This window comes from Sander lucioperca, chromosome 16, assembly GCF_008315115.2.
Source record: "Sander lucioperca isolate FBNREF2018 chromosome 16, SLUC_FBN_1.2, whole genome shotgun sequence".
Lineage (NCBI taxonomy): Eukaryota > Metazoa > Chordata > Actinopteri > Perciformes > Percidae > Sander > Sander lucioperca.
In genome coordinates, this window is record NC_050188.1 from 25,664,625 (window position 1) to 25,682,124 (window position 17,500).

The 17,500-nt window shown below is 46.9% G+C and overlaps 2 protein-coding genes across 3 annotated transcripts in view; both read left to right on the top strand.

The window, feature by feature from the left end:
- LOC116041490 (heat shock factor protein 1-like) overlaps nucleotides 1–3,198 on the top strand; it is a 13,408-nt gene extending 10,210 nt beyond the window's left edge. The window contains exons 5-8 of one of the 2 annotated variants that reach the window (XM_035993069.1): nucleotides 74–179; nucleotides 596–649; nucleotides 1,022–1,070; nucleotides 2,927–3,198. In XM_035993069.1, coding sequence (XP_035848962.1) covers nucleotides 74–179; nucleotides 596–649; nucleotides 1,022–1,070; nucleotides 2,927–3,039 — 322 coding nt within the window. In that variant the 3' untranslated portion in view covers nucleotides 3,040–3,198. The remainder of the gene's footprint in view (nucleotides 1–73; nucleotides 180–595; nucleotides 650–1,021; nucleotides 1,071–2,926) is intronic. The other variant, XM_031287391.2, reaches the window with a different exon arrangement.
- Nucleotides 3,199–4,460: 1,262 nt separating this feature from the next.
- Nucleotides 4,461–17,500, top strand: part of LOC116041489 (ribosome biogenesis protein bop1-like) — a 17,417-nt gene continuing 4,377 nt past the window's right edge. Inside the window, 11 exon segments of the mRNA XM_031287388.2 lie at nucleotides 4,461–4,650; nucleotides 5,451–5,648; nucleotides 8,301–8,396; nucleotides 10,895–11,049; nucleotides 11,737–11,854; nucleotides 12,753–13,067; nucleotides 13,533–13,694; nucleotides 13,885–13,965; nucleotides 14,192–14,261; nucleotides 14,629–14,761; nucleotides 15,794–15,977. Coding sequence (XP_031143248.2) covers nucleotides 4,531–4,650; nucleotides 5,451–5,648; nucleotides 8,301–8,396; nucleotides 10,895–11,049; nucleotides 11,737–11,854; nucleotides 12,753–13,067; nucleotides 13,533–13,694; nucleotides 13,885–13,965; nucleotides 14,192–14,261; nucleotides 14,629–14,761; nucleotides 15,794–15,977 — 1,632 coding nt within the window. The 5' untranslated portion in view covers nucleotides 4,461–4,530.

Genomic DNA, 17,500 nt, shown 5'->3' on the forward strand with positions numbered 1-17,500 from the left:
CTGTCTGTCTGCCTGTCTGTCTGCCTGCCTGTCTGTCTGTCTGTCTACCTGTCTGTCTGCCTGTCTGTCTCAGATCTGAACTGTCCAATCACGTGGACTGTATTGACAGCAGTCTGGAGAACCTGCAGAGCATCCTGAACAATCAGACCTTCACCTTCGATACGTCTCCCCTCATGGAGGTCAGTCTCTCATATATATATATATACACAAATATATATACACAAATATATACACACACATATACCTCCCCTCATGGAGGTCAGTCCCTCATATATATATATATACACAAATATATATACACAAATATATACACACACATATACCTCCCCTCATGGAGGTCAGTCTCTCATATATATATATATATACACAAATATATATACACAAATATATACACACACATATACCTCCCCTCATGGAGGTCAGTCCCTCATATATATATATACACACATGTATATTATATTCATATTTATACACATATACCAGTGCATTATATAGTAGTAGTAGCAGTATAATATAAAAATGTGTGTGTGTGTGTGTGTGTGTGTGTGTGTGTGTGTGTGTGTGTGTGTGTGTGTGTGTGTGTGTGTGTGTTCAGTTCTTCAGTTCGTCCGGTTTCTCTGGAGATTTTGACGTTGACAGTTTGGACAATGTGAGTTTTCAAAAGCACTTCCTGTCTGAATATTTTCACAATAAAGCAGCTATTTAAATGTCCAGTCAGTCACATCATATAAACCAGACTAGAAAAGTAACGGACGTAGCAGCGGCTTCCAGAGCTTTCTAAAGACTTCATCTGTCTCCCTAACCCTTCCAGAGCTATATCTGTGATCTATATATATATATATATATATATATATATATATATATATATATATATATATATATATCCGTTATCACGCGAGGAGAGCAAGAGGAACAGACTCTGGAAGTTACGTCCGTTATTTTAACAGTCGGTGGTTCAGACGTGTTTGTGTTGCCGTAACGATGATGATGTCACAGCTGTGATGTCACTGTTCCCTCTCAGCTGCTGTGTGATGACGTCCCAAACGGAGCCGATGACAGCGTGGACACAGGTAACCTTCTCACCTTTCTACGGCTGCTTCCATCTCCTCTATATATATATATATATATATATATATATATATATATATATATATATATATATATATATATATATATATATATATATATATATATATATATATATATATATACACAGTGAGGAAAATAAGTATTTGAACACCCTGCTATTTTGCAAGTTCTCCCACTTAGAAATCATGGAGGGTCTGAAATTGTCATCGTAGGTGCATGTCCACTGTGAGAGACATAATCTAAAAAAGAAAATCCAGAAATCACAATGTATGATTTTTTAAACTATTTATTTGTATGATACAGCTGCAAATAAGTATTTGAACACCTGAGAAAATCAATGTTAATATTTGGTACAGTAGCCTTTGTTTGCAGTTACAGAGGTCAAACGTTTCCTGTAGTTTTTCACCAGGTTAACACACTGCAGGAGGGATTCTGGCCCACTCCTCCACACAGATCTTCTCTAGATCAGTCAGGTTTCTGGGCTGTCGCTGAGAAACACGGAGTTTGAGCTCCCTCCAAAGATTCTCTATTGGGTTTAGGTCTGGAGACTGGCTAGGCCACGCCAGAACCTTGATATGCTTCTTCCAGAGCCACTCCTTGGTTATCCTGGCTGTGTGCTTCGGGTCATTGTCATGTTGGAAGACCCAGCCTCGACCCATCTTCAATGCTCTAACTGAGGGAAGGAGGTTGTTCCCCAAAATCTCGCAATACATGGCCCCGGTCATCCTCTCCTTAATACAGTGCAGTCGCCCTGTCCCATGTGCAGAAAAACACCCCCAAAGCATGATGCTACCACCCCCATGCTTCACAGTAGGGATGGTGTTCTTGGGATGGTCCTCATCATTCTTCTTCCTCCAAACACGGTTAGTGGAATTATGACCAAAAAGTTCTATTTTGGTCTCATCTGACCACATGACTTTCTCCCATGACTCCTCTGGATCATCCAAATGGTCATTGGTGAACTTAAGACGGGCCTTGACATGTGCTGGTTTAAGCAGGGGAACCTTCCGTGCCATGCACGATTTCAAACCATGACGTCTTAGTGTATTACCAACAGTAACCTTGGAAACGGTGGTCCCAGCTCTTTTCAGGTCATTGACCAGCTCCTCCCGTGTAGTTCTGGGCTGATTTCTCACCTTTCTTAGGATCATTGAGACCCCACGAGGTGAGATCTTGCATGGAGCCCCAGTCCGAGGGAGACTGACAGTCATGTTTAGCTTCTTCCATTTTCTAATGATTGCTCCAACAGTGGACCTTTTTTCACCAAGCTGCTTGGCAATTTCCCCGTAGCCCTTTCCAGCCTTGTGGAGGTGTACAATTTAGTCTCTAGTGTCTTTGGACAGCTCTTTGGTCTTGGCCATGTTAGTAGTTGGATTCTTACTGATTGTATGGGGTGGACAGGTGTCTTTATGCAGCTAACGACCTCAAACAGGTGCATCTAATTTAGGATAATAAATGGAGTGGAGGTGGACATTTTAAAGGCAGACTAACAGGTCTTTGAGGGTCAGAATTCTAGCTGATAGACAGGTGTTCAAATACTTATTTGCAGCTGTATCATACAAATAAATAGTTTAAAAAATCATACATTGTGATTTCTGGATTATTTTTTTTAGATTATGTCTCTCACAGTGGACATGCACCTACGATGACAATTTCAGACCCTCCATGATTTCTAAGTGGGAGAACTTGCAAAATAGCAGGGTGTTCAAATACTTATTTTCCTCACTGTATATATATATATATATATATATATATATATATATATGCTGCTCTGTGTTTGGTCAGTGTGTGTGCTGCTCTCTGATTGGTCATGTGTGCTGCTCTGTGATTGGTCCAGGGAAGCAGCTGGTGCACTACATGTCGGCCCCCGTCCTGCTGGAGGCGGAGCCGCCCGCCGACGACCCCCCCGCTGCACTGCTAAGCCCCGCCCACCTGCACTCTGACCTCTGACGTCATCCACCAGTCGCCATGGCAACAGGGCGGTCAGAGCGATGAAATCAGAGTTTTTATTATTATTATTATTATAATATTAACCGTTTATATGTCTTCTTCTTCTACTCTTTTTACTTTAGCTTTTTCTTCTTCGCTGCTTTAGTTGAGTCATTTTGTTTCCAGATGTTTCCAGCTGTTCTCTGGTAACAGCTGGAGCCAGAAAACAGCTGGAGACATCAGCTGGTAACCAGCTGATGTCTCCAGCTGTTTCCAGCTGTTCTCTGCATGTGTGTTTTCATGTGTAAAATATATCAACTGAAGAGAAACGGAGTATTTTTTGAAAAGTTTATTATGATGAATGACAGTGTTTAACACCCCCCCCCCCCTCCCGTTACCACGGAGACGTCCTGGGAGGCCCCCCCCCCCCTCCTCCCCGTTACCATGGAGACGACCTTCACGGCTCATAGAATCTGAATCGGTTGTTGAATCTCTTTAATAAATAAACAAAATAAATAAAATAAACTGTCGGGTTTTTATTTCCTTCAGATTCACACACAACTAACCCAGACTATACTAAACCAGACTATACTAAGCCAGACTATACTAAGCCAGACTATACTAACCCAGACTATACTAACCCAGACTATAGAGACAGACTATAGAGACAGACTCCATGTAAATAATCAGGACTTTTAGCGTGTATAGAGCCAGCATATCTCCACCAGACTTCATGTAAATAATCAGTACTTTTAGCGTGTATAGAGCCAGCATATCTCCACATGTAAATGGGTGAATTAAGGGTTTATTTCAACCAAACCAGAGTGGTGATTGTTGGAACAGTGGAAAGATGAACCAAGACGGCTTTTGATAGTTTGATTTAGTTTCTGTCCACTTTGAATGAAGTGTGTTTTACGATGATAAAAGTCCTGATTATTTACATGGAGTCTGGTGGGTTTGGTGATGGTGATTTCGGGGCTGTTTCATGTTAAACTAAAAGGATCTTACTCTTTAACAGATACATAGAGAGAGAGATAGACTTTATTAATCCGAAACTGGGAAATAACTGTTAACAGCGGCAGGTAAAGTGTGTGTGTTTGTTAGTGTACTTGTATACAGTAGGTAATATCAGCAGTATAACATGATAGAGTTGCAGGTGATGATGAGCTCATCCTCACTATTAGGAAAGGTCCGTCAACGAAATAGACAATTCTAAAAGTTATAATAAAAAGTATTTAATTACCAGAACTGGTATGTATGGTGCGCACACACACACACACACACACACACACACACACACACACACACACACACACACACACACACACACACACACACACAGACAGACACACTAGTCTCTCTATGACGTGGTATACCCTAAAAAAATCATGTCAGATGCAGGTTTTAAACATCTGACCTCAAAATCAGATGGAGCTGTGACGTCAGGCGGCCGTGACGTCAGGCGGCTGTGACGAATGCCCTCTGACCCTGCCGGATCCCACGTGCAGTGTGATGGAGGAGAGCAGCAGCAGCAGCACGCGGAGCGCCGCGCAGACACACAAGATAAAGGAGAAAGAGCCGCAGAAAGGCGGGAAGAAGAGGACTAAAGCAGAGGAGGAAGAAGAGGAGGAGGTGAGACGGACAGACAGACACACACATAGAGAGACAGACACACAGAGAGACAGACAGCAAAACTGGCGGCTAGCTGTTAGCATGCTAATCGGAGAAGCTAACGCAGCTGATTAAAGTGAGACAAACCGAGCGAAGATTGAGCTGTAATGTTCAGAAAGATGATCCGAACTGAAGAGCAGCTCACACTGAGTCCAGTCACTCACCTGAGCACATTTAAAACGTTAAAGAGAAGCAGAGCAGCTTAAAATTGACAGAATCTGAATGGAGTTCTGAACGGAGACACCGCAGTACCTGCCAGGTCGACTGTACTGTAAATAAACATGCTAATCTTAGCTAAAGATAGATCATAGTGCACTGGGGTTATCAGTGTTACAACTGGCTGAAGAAAGAGCCTGTCAGTTTGATTGGTTAAACCTGTAAACACAACAGCTAACAGCTAACGTTAACCTGTCTTCAGTGCGCTGCGACAGATTCAAACCAAACTCCATTCAGAATCTCACTATTTTAAGACCTTATGCTCTCCCTGGGACCCTCCTTCAGATCTTCAGACACATTGGTGGACTGATCTGGATCAGGATAGTCTGAGGATCGATTCGGGCAACTGAGGAACAAACACTGGCGTGTGATTGGCTGACAACAATGTTGTTTTCACTGTAGCATTGGCTGTTAGCAGCACGGTTAGCAGCGGTGGGCATTAGCCTTTTCTGGGGGTTTAGTTCAGAACAGCTGTTCTTAAATCAGCGGGTTTGTGAATGTAGTTTGGTGCAGTTTGACTCTGACTGTCGGTTTGTCTTCTGCAGCTCTTTAACTTTAAGAGCAAATCTACGGAGGAAGAGGAGGAGGATGAAGATCTGTCAGACAGCGAGGACAGCATCTTCTCAGGACTGGAGGATTCTGGGAGTGATGAAGACGATGATGACGAAGAGCTATCAGATGATGGAGATGAAGAAGGCCTAGATGATGGAGAGCTGAAGCTGGAGCAGACTCAGCAGATAGGGGTGTGTGTGTGTGTGTGTGTGTTTTAAGAGGGTTAACATTGAAGTTTCTCTCAACATCTCATCATTTATCTAAACTATCTATTCATGTATATCGTGTTATCAGCATATCACTTTCACATATCCATCATCTGACTCACACCTCACTTTGTAATGCCTGCTTAATCTGCACTTTATGTAGCCCGTATGTAGCCCGTATGTAGCCCGTATGTAGCCCGTATGTGGCCTGTATGTGGCCTGTATGTAGCCTGTATGTGGCCTGTGTGTAGCCTGTATGTAGCCTGTATGTAGCCTGTATGTGGCCTGTATGTAGCCTGTATGTGGCCTGTATGTGGCCTGTATGTGGCCTGTATGTAGCCTGTATGTGGCCTGTATGTGGCCTGTATGTGGCCTGTATGTAGCCTGTATGTGGCCTGTGTGTAGCCTGTATGTAGCCTGTATGTAGCCTGTATGTGGCCTGTATGTAGCCTGTATGTAGCCTGTATGTAGCCTGTATGTGGCCTGTATGTAGCCTGTATGTAGCCTGTATGTGGCCTATATGTAGCCTGTATGTAGCCTGTATGTGGCCTGTGTGTAGCCTGTATGTAGCCTGTGTGTAGCCTGTATGTGGCCTGTATGTGGCCTGTATGTAGCCTGTATGTGGCCTGTGTGTAGCCTGTATGTAGCCTGTATGTGGCCTGTATGTAGCCTGTATGTAGCCTGTATGTGGCCTATATGTAGCCTGTATGTGGCCTGTATGTAGCCTGTATGTGGCCTGTGTGTAGCCTGTATGTAGCCTGTATGTGGCCTATATGTGGCCTGTGTGTAGCCTGTGTGTAGCCTGTATGTGGCCTGTGTGTAGCCTGTATGTGGCCTGTATGTGGCCTGTGTGTAGCCTGTATGTAGCCTGTATGTAGCCTGTATGTGGCCTGTGTGTAGCCTGTATGTAGCCTGTATGTAGCCTGTATGTGGCCTGTGTGTAGCCTGTATGTGGCCTGTGTGTAGCCTGTATGTAGCCCGTATGTAGCCCGTATGTGGCCTGTATGTAGCCTGTATGTGGCCTGTGTGTAGCCTGTATGTAGCCTGTGTGTGGCCTGTGTGTAGCCTGTATGTGGCCTGTATGTAGCCTATATGTAGCCTGTATGTGGCCTGTATGTGGCCTGTATGTGGCCTATATGTGGCCTGTATGTAGCCTGTATGTGGCCTGTATGTAGCCTGTATGTAGCCTGTATGTAGCCTGTATGTGGCCTGTATGTAGCCTGTATGTAGCCTGTATGTAGCCTGTATGTGGCCTGTGTGTAGCCTGTATGTAGCCTGTATGTAGCCTGTATGTGGCCTATATGTGGCCTGTATGTAGCCTGTATGTGGCCTGTATGTAGCCTGTATGTAGCCTGTATGTAGCCTGTATGTGGCCTGTATGTAGCCTGTATGTAGCCTGTATGTAGCCTGTATGTGGCCTGTGTGTAGCCTGTATGTAGCCTGTATGTAGCCTGTATGTGGCCTATATGTGGCCTGTGTGTAGCCTGTATGTGGCCTGTATGTAGCCTATATGTAGCCTGTATGTGGCCTGTGTGTAGCCTGTATGTAGCCTGTATGTGGCCTATATGTGGCCTGTGTGTAGCCTGTATGTGGCCTGTATGTGGCCTGTATGTGGCCTGTATGTAGCCTGTATGTAGCCTGTATGTAGCCTGTATGTGGCCTGTATGTGGCCTGTATGTAGCCTGTATGTGGCCTGTATGTAGCCTGTATGTGGCCTATATGTAGCCTGTATGTGGCCTGTATGTAGCCTGTATGTGGCCTGTGTGTAGCCTGTATGTAGCCTGTATGTGGCCTATATGTGGCCTGTGTGTAGCCTGTGTGTAGCCTGTATGTGGCCTGTGTGTAGCCTGTATGTGGCCTGTATGTGGCCTGTGTGTAGCCTGTATGTAGCCTGTATGTAGCCTGTATGTGGCCTGTGTGTAGCCTGTATGTAGCCTGTATGTAGCCTGTATGTAGCCTGTATGTGGCCTGTATGTGGCCTGTATGTAGCCTGTATGTAGCCTGTATGTAGCCTGTATGTGGCCTGTATGTGGCCTGTATGTAGCCTGTATGTGGCCTGTATGTAGCCTGTATGTGGCCTATATGTAGCCTGTATGTGGCCTGTATGTAGCCTGTATGTGGCCTGTGTGTAGCCTGTATGTAGCCTGTATGTGGCCTGTGTGTAGCCTGTATGTAGCCTGTATGTGGCCTGTATGTAGCCTGTATGTAGCCTGTATGTGGCCTGTATGTGGCCTGTGTGTAGCCTGTGTGTAGCCTGTATGTGGCCTGTGTGTAGCCTGTATGTGGCCTGTATGTGGCCTGTGTGTAGCCTGTATGTAGCCTGTATGTAGCCTGTATGTGGCCTGTGTGTAGCCTGTATGTAGCCTGTATGTAGCCTGTATGTGGCCTGTGTGTAGCCTGTATGTGGCCTATATGTAGCCTGTATGTGGCCTGTATGTGGCCTATATGTAGCCTGTATGTGGCCTGTATGTGGCCTATATGTAGCCTGTATGTAGCCTGTATGTGGCCTATATGTAGCCTGTATGTGGCCTGTATGTGGCCTGTATGTGGCCTGTATGTAGCCTGTATGTGGCCTGTAGTTCCAGTTGCCTCCTGATTGGACACTTTGTCCTCTGACAGAGCTGCGTTGTCTTGCAGATAGAGACAAAGAAAGAGACAGAGGAGACGGAGGGAGGACGGACAGAAAAAGCAAAGCAAGAAGACGAATATGTCCACGACTCTTCAGATGAGGAGGTGAGTCTGACTGTGTCTCTGACTGTCGCTGTGTCTCTGACTGTGTCTCTGACTGTGTCTCTGACTGTGTCTCTGACTGTGTCTCTGTGTCTCTGACTGTGTCTCTGAGTCTCTGACTGTGTCTCTGACTGTGTCTCTGACTGTGCCTCTGAGTCTCTGACTGTGTCTCTGACTGTGTCTCTGAGTCTCTGACTGTGTCTCTGACTGTGTCTCTGTGTCTCTGACTGTGTCTCTGACTGTGTCTCTGTGTCTCTGACGGTGTCTCTGACTGTGTCTCTGACTGTGTCTCTGTGTCTCTGACTGTGTCTCTGACTGTGTCTCTGACTGTGTCTCTGTGTCTCTGACTGTGTCTCTGACTGTGTCTCTGAGTCTCTGACTGTGTCTCTGAGTCTCTGACTGTGTCTCTGACTGTGCCTCTGAGTCTCTGACTGTGTCTCTGACTGTGTCTCTGAGTCTCTGACTGTGTCTCTGACTGTGTCTCTGTGTCTCTGACTGTGTCTCTGTGTCTCTGACGGTGTCTCTGACTGTGCCTCTGTGTCTCTGACTGTGTCTCTGACTGTGTCTCTGTGTCTCTGACTGTGTCTCTGACTGTGTCTCTGTGTCTCTGACTGTGTCTCTGACTGTGCCTCTGTGTCTCTGACTGTGTCTCTGACTGTGTCTCTGTGTCTCTGACGGTGTCTCTGACTGTGCCTCTGTGTCTCTGACTGTGTCTCTGACTGTGTCTCTGAGTCTCTGACTGTGTCTCTGACTGTGTCTCTGACTGTGTCTCTGTGTCTCTGACGGTGTCTCTGACTGTGCCTCTGTGTCTCTGACTGTGTCTCTGACTGTGTCTCTGTGTCTCTGACTGTGTCTCTGACTGTGTCTCTGTGTCTCTGACTGTGCCTCTGTGTCTCTGACTGTGTCTCTGACTGTGTCTCTGTGTCTCTGACGGTGTCTCTGACTGTGTCTCTGTGTCTCTGACTGTGTCTCTGTGTCTCTGACTGTGTCTCTGTGTCTCTGACTGGGTCTCTGTGTCTCTGACTGGGTCTCTGACTGTGTCTCTGTGTCTCTGACGGTGTCTCTGTGTCTCTGACTGTGTCTCTGAGTCTCTGACTGTGTCTCTGACTGTGTCTCTGTGTCTCTGACTGTGTCTCTGACTGTGTCTCTGTGTCTCTGACTGTGTCTCTGTGTCTCTGACTGTGTCTCTGACTGTGTCTCTGACTGTGTCTCTGTGTCTCTGACTGTGTCTCTGACTGTGTCTCTGACTGTGTCTCTGTGTCTCTGACTGTGTCTCTGTGTCTCTGACGGTGTCTCTGACTGTGCCTCTGTGTCTCTGACGGTGTCTCTGACTGTGTCTCTGTGTCTCTGACTGTGTCTCTGACTGTGCCTCTGTGTCTCTGTGTCTCTGACTGTGTCTCTGTGTCTCTGACTGTGTCTCTGTGTCTCTGACTGGGTCTCTGTGTCTCTGACTGGGTCTCTGACTGGGTCTCTGACTGTGTCTCTGTGTCTCTGACGGTGTCTCTGACTGTGCCTCTGTGTCTCTGACTGTGTCTCTGACTGTGTCTCTGTGTCTCTGACTGTGTCTCTGTGTCTCTGACTGTGTCTCTGACTGTGTCTCTGTGTCTCTGACTGTGTCTCTGACTGTGCCTCTGTGTCTCTGACTGTGTCTCTGACTGTGTCTCTGTGTCTCTGACGGTGTCTCTGACTGTGTCTCTGACAGTGTCTCTGTGTCTCTGACTGTGTCTCTGTGTCTCTGACTGTGTCTCTGACTGGGTCTCTGTGTCTCTGACTGGGTCTCTGACTGTGTCTCTGTGTCTCTGACGGTGTCTCTGTGTCTCTGACTGTGTCTCTGACTGTGTCTCTGAGTCTCTGACTGTGTCTCTGACTGTGTCTCTGTGTCTCTGACTGTGTCTCTGTGTCTCTGACTGTGTCTCTGTGTCTCTGATTGTGTCTCTGACTGTGTCTCTGAGTCTCTGACTGTGTCTCTGACTCTGTCTCTGTGTCTCTGACTGTGTCTCTGACTGTGTCTCTGTGTCTCTGACTGTGTCTCTGACTGTGTCTCTGTGTCTCTGTGTCTCTGACTGTGTCTCTGTGTCTCTGACGGTGTCTCTGACTGTGCCTCTGTGTCTCTGACTGTGTCTCTGACTGTGTCTCTGTGTCTCTGACTGTGTCTCTGACTGTGCCTCTGTGTCTCTGTGTCTCTGACTGTGTCTCTGTGTCTCTGACTGTGTCTCTGTGTCTCTGACTGTGTCTCTGACTGTGTCTCTGACTGTGTCTCTGACTGTGTCTCTGTGTCTCTGACTGGGTCTCTGTGTCTCTGACTGTGTCTCTGACTGTGTCTCTGTGTCTCTGACTGTGTCTCTGTGTCTCTGACTGGGTCTCTGACTGTGTCTCTGACTGTGTCTCTGTGTCTCTGACTGTGTCTCTGTGTCTCTGACTGGGTCTCTGTGTCTCTGACTGGGTCTCTGACTGTGTCTCTGTGTCTCTGACGGTGTCTCTGTGTCTCTGGGTGTCTTCAGGACATCAGGAACACGGTGGGGAACGTCCCGATGGAGTGGTACCGGGACTTCCCTCACATCGGCTACAACCTGGACGGGAAGAAGATCTACAAGCCAATCAGGAACAAGGACGAGCTGGACGACTTCCTGGACAAGATGGACAACCCCGACTATTGGTGAGCCTGCTAACGTCATGCTAACGTCGTGCTAACGTCATGCAAACATCATGCTAACGTCGTTCTAACGTCATGCTAACATCATGCTAACATCATACTAACGTCATGCTAACGTCGTGCTAACATCATACTAACGTCGTCATGCTAACATTATACTAACGTCGTGCTAACATCATACTAACGTCGTCGTGCTAACATCTTACTAACGTCGTGCTAACATCATACTAACGTCGTGGTAACGTCATACTAACATCATACTAATGTCATGCTAACGTCATGCTAACATCATACTAACGTCATGCTAACACCATGCTAACATCATACTAACGTCGTGCTGACGTCATGCTAATGTCATGCTAACATCATACTAACGTCATGCTAATGTCATGCTAACATTGTGCTAATGGTGCTGAGGTCATGCTAACATCATACTAATGTCATACTAATGTCATTCTAACGTTGTGCTAATGTCATGCTAATGTTGTGCTAACGTCGTGCTAACGGTGCTGACGTCATGCTAACGTCGTGCTAGCGGTGCTGACGTCATGCTACCGTCATGATAACATCATACTAACGTCATGCTAACATCATACTAACGTCATGCTAACATCATGCTTACGTCGTGCTAACGGTGCTGACGTCATGCTAACGATGCTAACGTGCAGCGTTGTGTCTGTCCGTCTGCAGGAGAACCGTCCCCGACAAGCAGACAGGAAGTGATGTCGTGCTGTCAGACGAGCAGGTGCAGCTGGTCAACCGTCTCCAGAGAGGACAGTTCGGAGACGCCAACTTCAACGAGTACGAGGTACGGAGACTCATGTGTCCCCTTCATGTCTTTGTGTGTCACAAAGCTATTTAATCAGATTAAAAAATAGATTTGTTAAAAAAGTATAGGACTACCTGTAGCACATTCCTCACATACCCTTCACCATACCCCCACATCATCACATACCCTTCACCATACCCCACATCATCACATACCCTTCACCATACCCCCACATCATCACATACCCTTCACCATACCCCCACATCATCACATACCCTTCACCATACCCCACATCATCACATACCCTTCACCATACCCCCACATCATCACATACCCTTCACCATACCCCACATCATCACATACCCTTCACCATACCCCCACATCATCACATACCCTTCACCATACCCCACATCATCACATACCCTTCACCATACCCCCACATCATCACATACCCTTCACCATACCCCCACATCATCACATACCCTTCACCATACCCCCACATCATCACATACCCTTCACCATACCCCCACATCATCACATACCCTTCACCATACCCCCACATCATCACATACCCTTCACCATACCCCACATCATCACATACCCTTCACCATACCCCACATCATCACATACCCTTCACCATACCCCACATCATCACATACCCTTCACCATACCTAGAGATTAACATGGTTGTATGTCAGTTATCCTAATAGCTGGTTTGATTTGCATTGAGAGATGATTTTATGGAAAGTACCCCATGCCAATCTCTAGGTATGGTGAAGGGTATGTGATGATGTGGGGGTATGGTGAAGGGTATGTGATGATGTGTTTGATTCCAGCCCCAGGTGGAGTTCTTCAGCCTATATTAATGTGTATATTGATGTGTTTATTGTGTATATTAATGTGTATATTGTGTATATTAATATGCGTGTGATTCCAGCCCCAGGTGGAGTTCTTCAGTCGGGACGTGATGCTCCACCCGGTCACTAACCGGCCGGCCGATAAGAGGAGCTTCATCCCGTCTCTCATCGAGAAGGAGAAAGTGTCCAAGCTGGTGCACGCCATAAAGATGGGCTGGATCAAACCCCGCCGGGTGGAGGACGACAGCAGGGGGCGCTACTACGACCTCTGGGCCAATGAGGACTCTTCTATTCTGGCCCGACACAAGATGCACCTCCCAGCCCCCAAAATCCCTCTGCCGGGGCACCAGGAGTCCTACAACCCCCCACCGGAGTACCTGTTCACCGACGAGGAGGTAAGTACACCTCAGCCCTGTTAGAAGTGGTTCTACTTTACTAAATAGATAGAGAAACTGGACTCCCCAAACCCACCAGACTCCATGTAAATAATCAGGACTTTTAGCATCGTAAAACACACTTCATAAAAAGTGGACAGAAACTAAATCAAACTATCAAAAGCCGTCTTGGTTCATCTTTCCACTGTTCCAACAATCACCACTCTGGTTTGGTTGAAATAAACCCTTAATTCACCCATTTACATGTGGAGATATGCTGGCTCTATACACGCTAAAAGTACTGATTATTTACATGGAGTCTGGTGGAAATATGCTGGCTCTATACACGCTAAAAGTAGTGATTATTTACATGGAGTCTGGTGGAAATATGCTGGCTCTATACACGCTAAAAGTCCTGATTATGTACATGGAGTCTGGCTCTACACACGCTAAAAGTACTGACTTCTCTACCTGTCTCCCTACTAGCGGGCCCTGTGGGAGCAGCAGGACCCATGTGACAGGAAGTTACCGTTTGTTCCCAGGAAGTTCTCCAGCCTCCGTCAGGTTCCGGCGTTTTCTCGGTTTATCCACGAGAGGTTTGAGCGCTGCCTGGACCTCTACCTGTGTCCCCGCCAGAGGAAGATGAGGGTGAGTTACAGCCAATCAGGACGCAGCACGCTCTGTCTGAGCCAATCAGGACGCAGCATGCCTGTCAGGAAGATCTGATCAATAACCTGTCTCTCTCTCTGTCTGTTTATCTGTCTGTCTCTCTCTCTCTGCCTGTCTGCCTGTCTGTCTGTCTGTCTGTCTGTCTGTCTGTCTGTCTGTCTGTCTGCAGGTGAATGTGAATCCAGAGGATCTGATTCCCAAACTTCCCAAACCAAAAGACCTGCAGCCATTTCCAACAACACAGTCTCTGGTACACACACACACACACACACACACACACACACACACACACACACACACACACACACACACACACAAAGACACACACACACACACACACACACAAAGACACACACACACACACGTGTTTTCACAAAGATGATGTAAAAGTGTACACGCACTAACTGTGTGTGTGTGTGTGTGTGTGTGTGTGTGTGTGTGTGTGTGTGTGTGTGTGTGTGTGTGTGTGTGTTCAGGTGTATCGTGGTCACAGTGGTCTGGTTCGCTCCATCAGTGTGTCTCCGTCAGGACAGTGGCTCGCCTCAGGTAACACTCCGGTCCTCACAGAGATGGAGAAATAACAAACACATCAGTAATACTGAGTATGAGTTCTGAGTGTGTGTGTGTGTTATGAATAACGGTTGATTTGAATGCGTGCAGGCAGTGATGAGTGTGTGTGTGTGTCTCTGTGTGTGTGTGTCTCTGTGTGTGTGTGTGTGTGTGTATGTGTGTGTCTCTCTGTGTGTGTGTGTGTGTGTGTGTGTGTGTGTGTGTGTGTGTGTGTGTGTCTCTGTGTGTGTGTGTGTGTGTGTGTGTGTGTGTGTGTGTGTGTGTGTGTCTCTCTGTGTGTGTGTGTGTGTCTCTGTGTGTGTGTGTGTGTGTTATGAATAACGGTGTATTTGAATGCGTGCAGGAAGTGATGATGGCTCCGTGAGGTTCTGGGAGGTTTGTTCGTCTCGCTGTCTGAAGACGGTCCAGGTGGGCGGAGCTGTGAAGAGTGTCGCCTGGAACCCCAACCCGTCTGTCTGTCTGCTGGCTGTCGCCCTGTAAGGACCTGTCTGTCTGTCTGTCTGTCTGCTGGCTGTCACCCTGTAAGAACCTGTCTGTCTGTCTGCTGGCTGTCACCCTGTAAGAACCTATCTGTCTGTCTGTCTGCTGGCTGTCACCCTGTAAGAACCTGTCTATCTGTCTGTCTGTCTGCTGGCTGTCACCCTGTAAGAACCTGTCTGTCTGTCTGCTGGCTGTCACCCTGTAAGAACCTATCTGTCTGTCTGTCTGCTGGCTTTCAACCCTGTAAGAACCTGTCTATCTGTCTGTCTGTCTGCTGGCTGTCACCCTGTAAGAACCTGTCTGTCTGTCTGCTGGCTGTCACCCTGTAAGAACCTGTCTATCTGTCTGTCTGTCTGCTGGCTGTCACCCTGTAAGAACCTGTCTGTCTGTCTGCTGGCTGTCACCCTGTAAGAACCTATCTGTCTGTCTGTCTGCTGGCTTTCACCCTGTAAGAACCTGTCTATCTGTCTGTCTGTCTGCTGGCTGTCACCCTGTAAGAACCTGTCTGTCTGTCTGCTGGCTGTCACCCTGTAAGAACCTGTCTGTCTAAATGATCTTCCTTTGACCCAGACTAGTGTTGACCCAGACTAGTGTTGACCCAGACTAGTGTTGACCCAGACTAGTGTTAACCAGACTAGTGTTGACCCAGACTAGTGTTGACCAGACTAGTGTTGACCCAGACTAGTGTTGACCCAGACTAGTGTTGACCCAGACTAGTGTTGACCCAGACTAGTGTTGACCCAGACTAGTGTTGACCAGACTAGTGTTGACCAGACTAGTGTTAACCCAGACTAGTGTTAACCCAGACTAGTGTTAACCCAGACTAGTGTTGACCCAGACTAGTGTTGACCAGACTAGTGTTGACCAGACTAGTGTTGACCCAGACTAGTGTTGACCCAGACTAGTGTTGACCCAGACTAGTGTTGACCCAGACTAGTGTTGACCCAGACTAGTGTTGACCCAGACTAGTGTTAACCCAGACTAGTGTTGACCAGACTAGTGTTGACCATGTGTGTTCTGTGTTTCAGGGACTCGGTGGTGTTGATCCTGTCTCCCTCTCTGGCAGACAGACAGGTGGTCCTGTCGTCAGAGCGACTCCTGTCGGCCCCTCAGGAGGCGGATGCTAACGAGGGGGCGGGGCCAGTTACCTGGAGCGAGACTGAGGGGGAGGAGCTTAACCACGGGATCCGCCTCAAAATCCAACACCCCAAAGTAAGAACAGATACATGATGAATTCAATTTGAATGAAATTGTCATCGTAGGTGCATGTCCACTGTGAGAGACATAATCTAAAAAAAAAAATCCAGAAATCACAATGTATGATTTTTTAAACTATTTATTTGTATGATACAGCTGCAAATAAGTATTTGAACACCTGAGAAAATCAATGTTAATATTTGGTACAGTAGCCTTTGTTTGCAGTTACAGAGGTCAAACGTTTCCTGTAGTTTTTACCAGGTTAACACACTGCAGGAGGGATTCTGGCCCACTCCTCCACACAGATCTTCTCTAGATCAGTCAGGTTTCTGGGCTGTCGCTGAGAAACACGGAGTTTGAGCTCCCTCCAAAGATTCTCTATTGGGTTCAGGTCTGGAGACTGGCTAGGCCACGCCAGAACCTTGATATGCTTCTTCCAGAGCCACTCCTTGGTTATCCTGGCTGTGTGCTTCGGGTCATTGTCATGTTGGAAGACCCAGCCTCGACCCATCTTCAATGCTCTAACTGAGGGAAGGAGGTTGTTCCCCAAAATCTCGCAATACATGGCCCCGGTCATCCTCTCCTTAATACAGTGCAGTCGCCCTGTCCCATGTGCAGAAAAACACCCCCAAAGCATGATGCTACCACCCCCATGCTTCACAGTAGGGATGGTGTTCTTGGGATGGTCCTCATCATTCTTCTTCCTCCAAACACGGTTAGTGGAATTATGACCAAAAAGTTCTATTTTGGTCTCATCTGACCACATGACTTTCTCCCATGACTCCTCTGGATCATCCAAATGGTCATTGGTGAACTTAAGACGGGCCTTGACATGTGCTGGTTTAAGCAGGGGAACCTTCCGAGCCATGCATGATTTCAAACCATGACGTCTTAGTGTATTACCAACAGTAACCTTGGAAACGGTGGTCCCAGCTCTTTTCAGGTCATTGACCAGCTCCTCCCGTGTAGTTCTGGGCTGATTTCTCACCTTTCTTAGGATCACTGAGACCCCACGAGGTGAGATCTTGCATGGAGCCCCAGTCCGAGGGAGATTGACAGTCATGTTTAGCTTCTTCCATTTTCTAATGATTGCTCCAACAGTGGACCTTTTTTCACCAAGCTGCTTGGCAATTTCCCCGTAGCCCTTTCCAGCCTTGTGGAGGTGTACATTTAGTCTCTAGTGTCTTTGGACAGCTCTTTGGTCTTGGCCATGTTAGTAGTTGGATTCTTACTGATTGTATGGGGTGGACAGGTGTCTTTATGCAGCTAACGACCTCAAACAGGTGCATCTAATTTAGGATAATAAATGGAGTGGAGGTGGACATTTTAGAGGCAGACTAACAGGTCTTTGAGGGTCAGAATTCTAGCTGATAGACAGGTGTTCAAATACTTATTTGCAGCTGTATCATACAAATAAATAGTTTAAAAAATCATACATTGTGATTTCTGGATTATTTTTTTTAGATTATGTCTCTCACAGTGGACATGCACCTACGATGACAATTTCAGACCCTCCATGATTTCTAAGTGGGAGAACT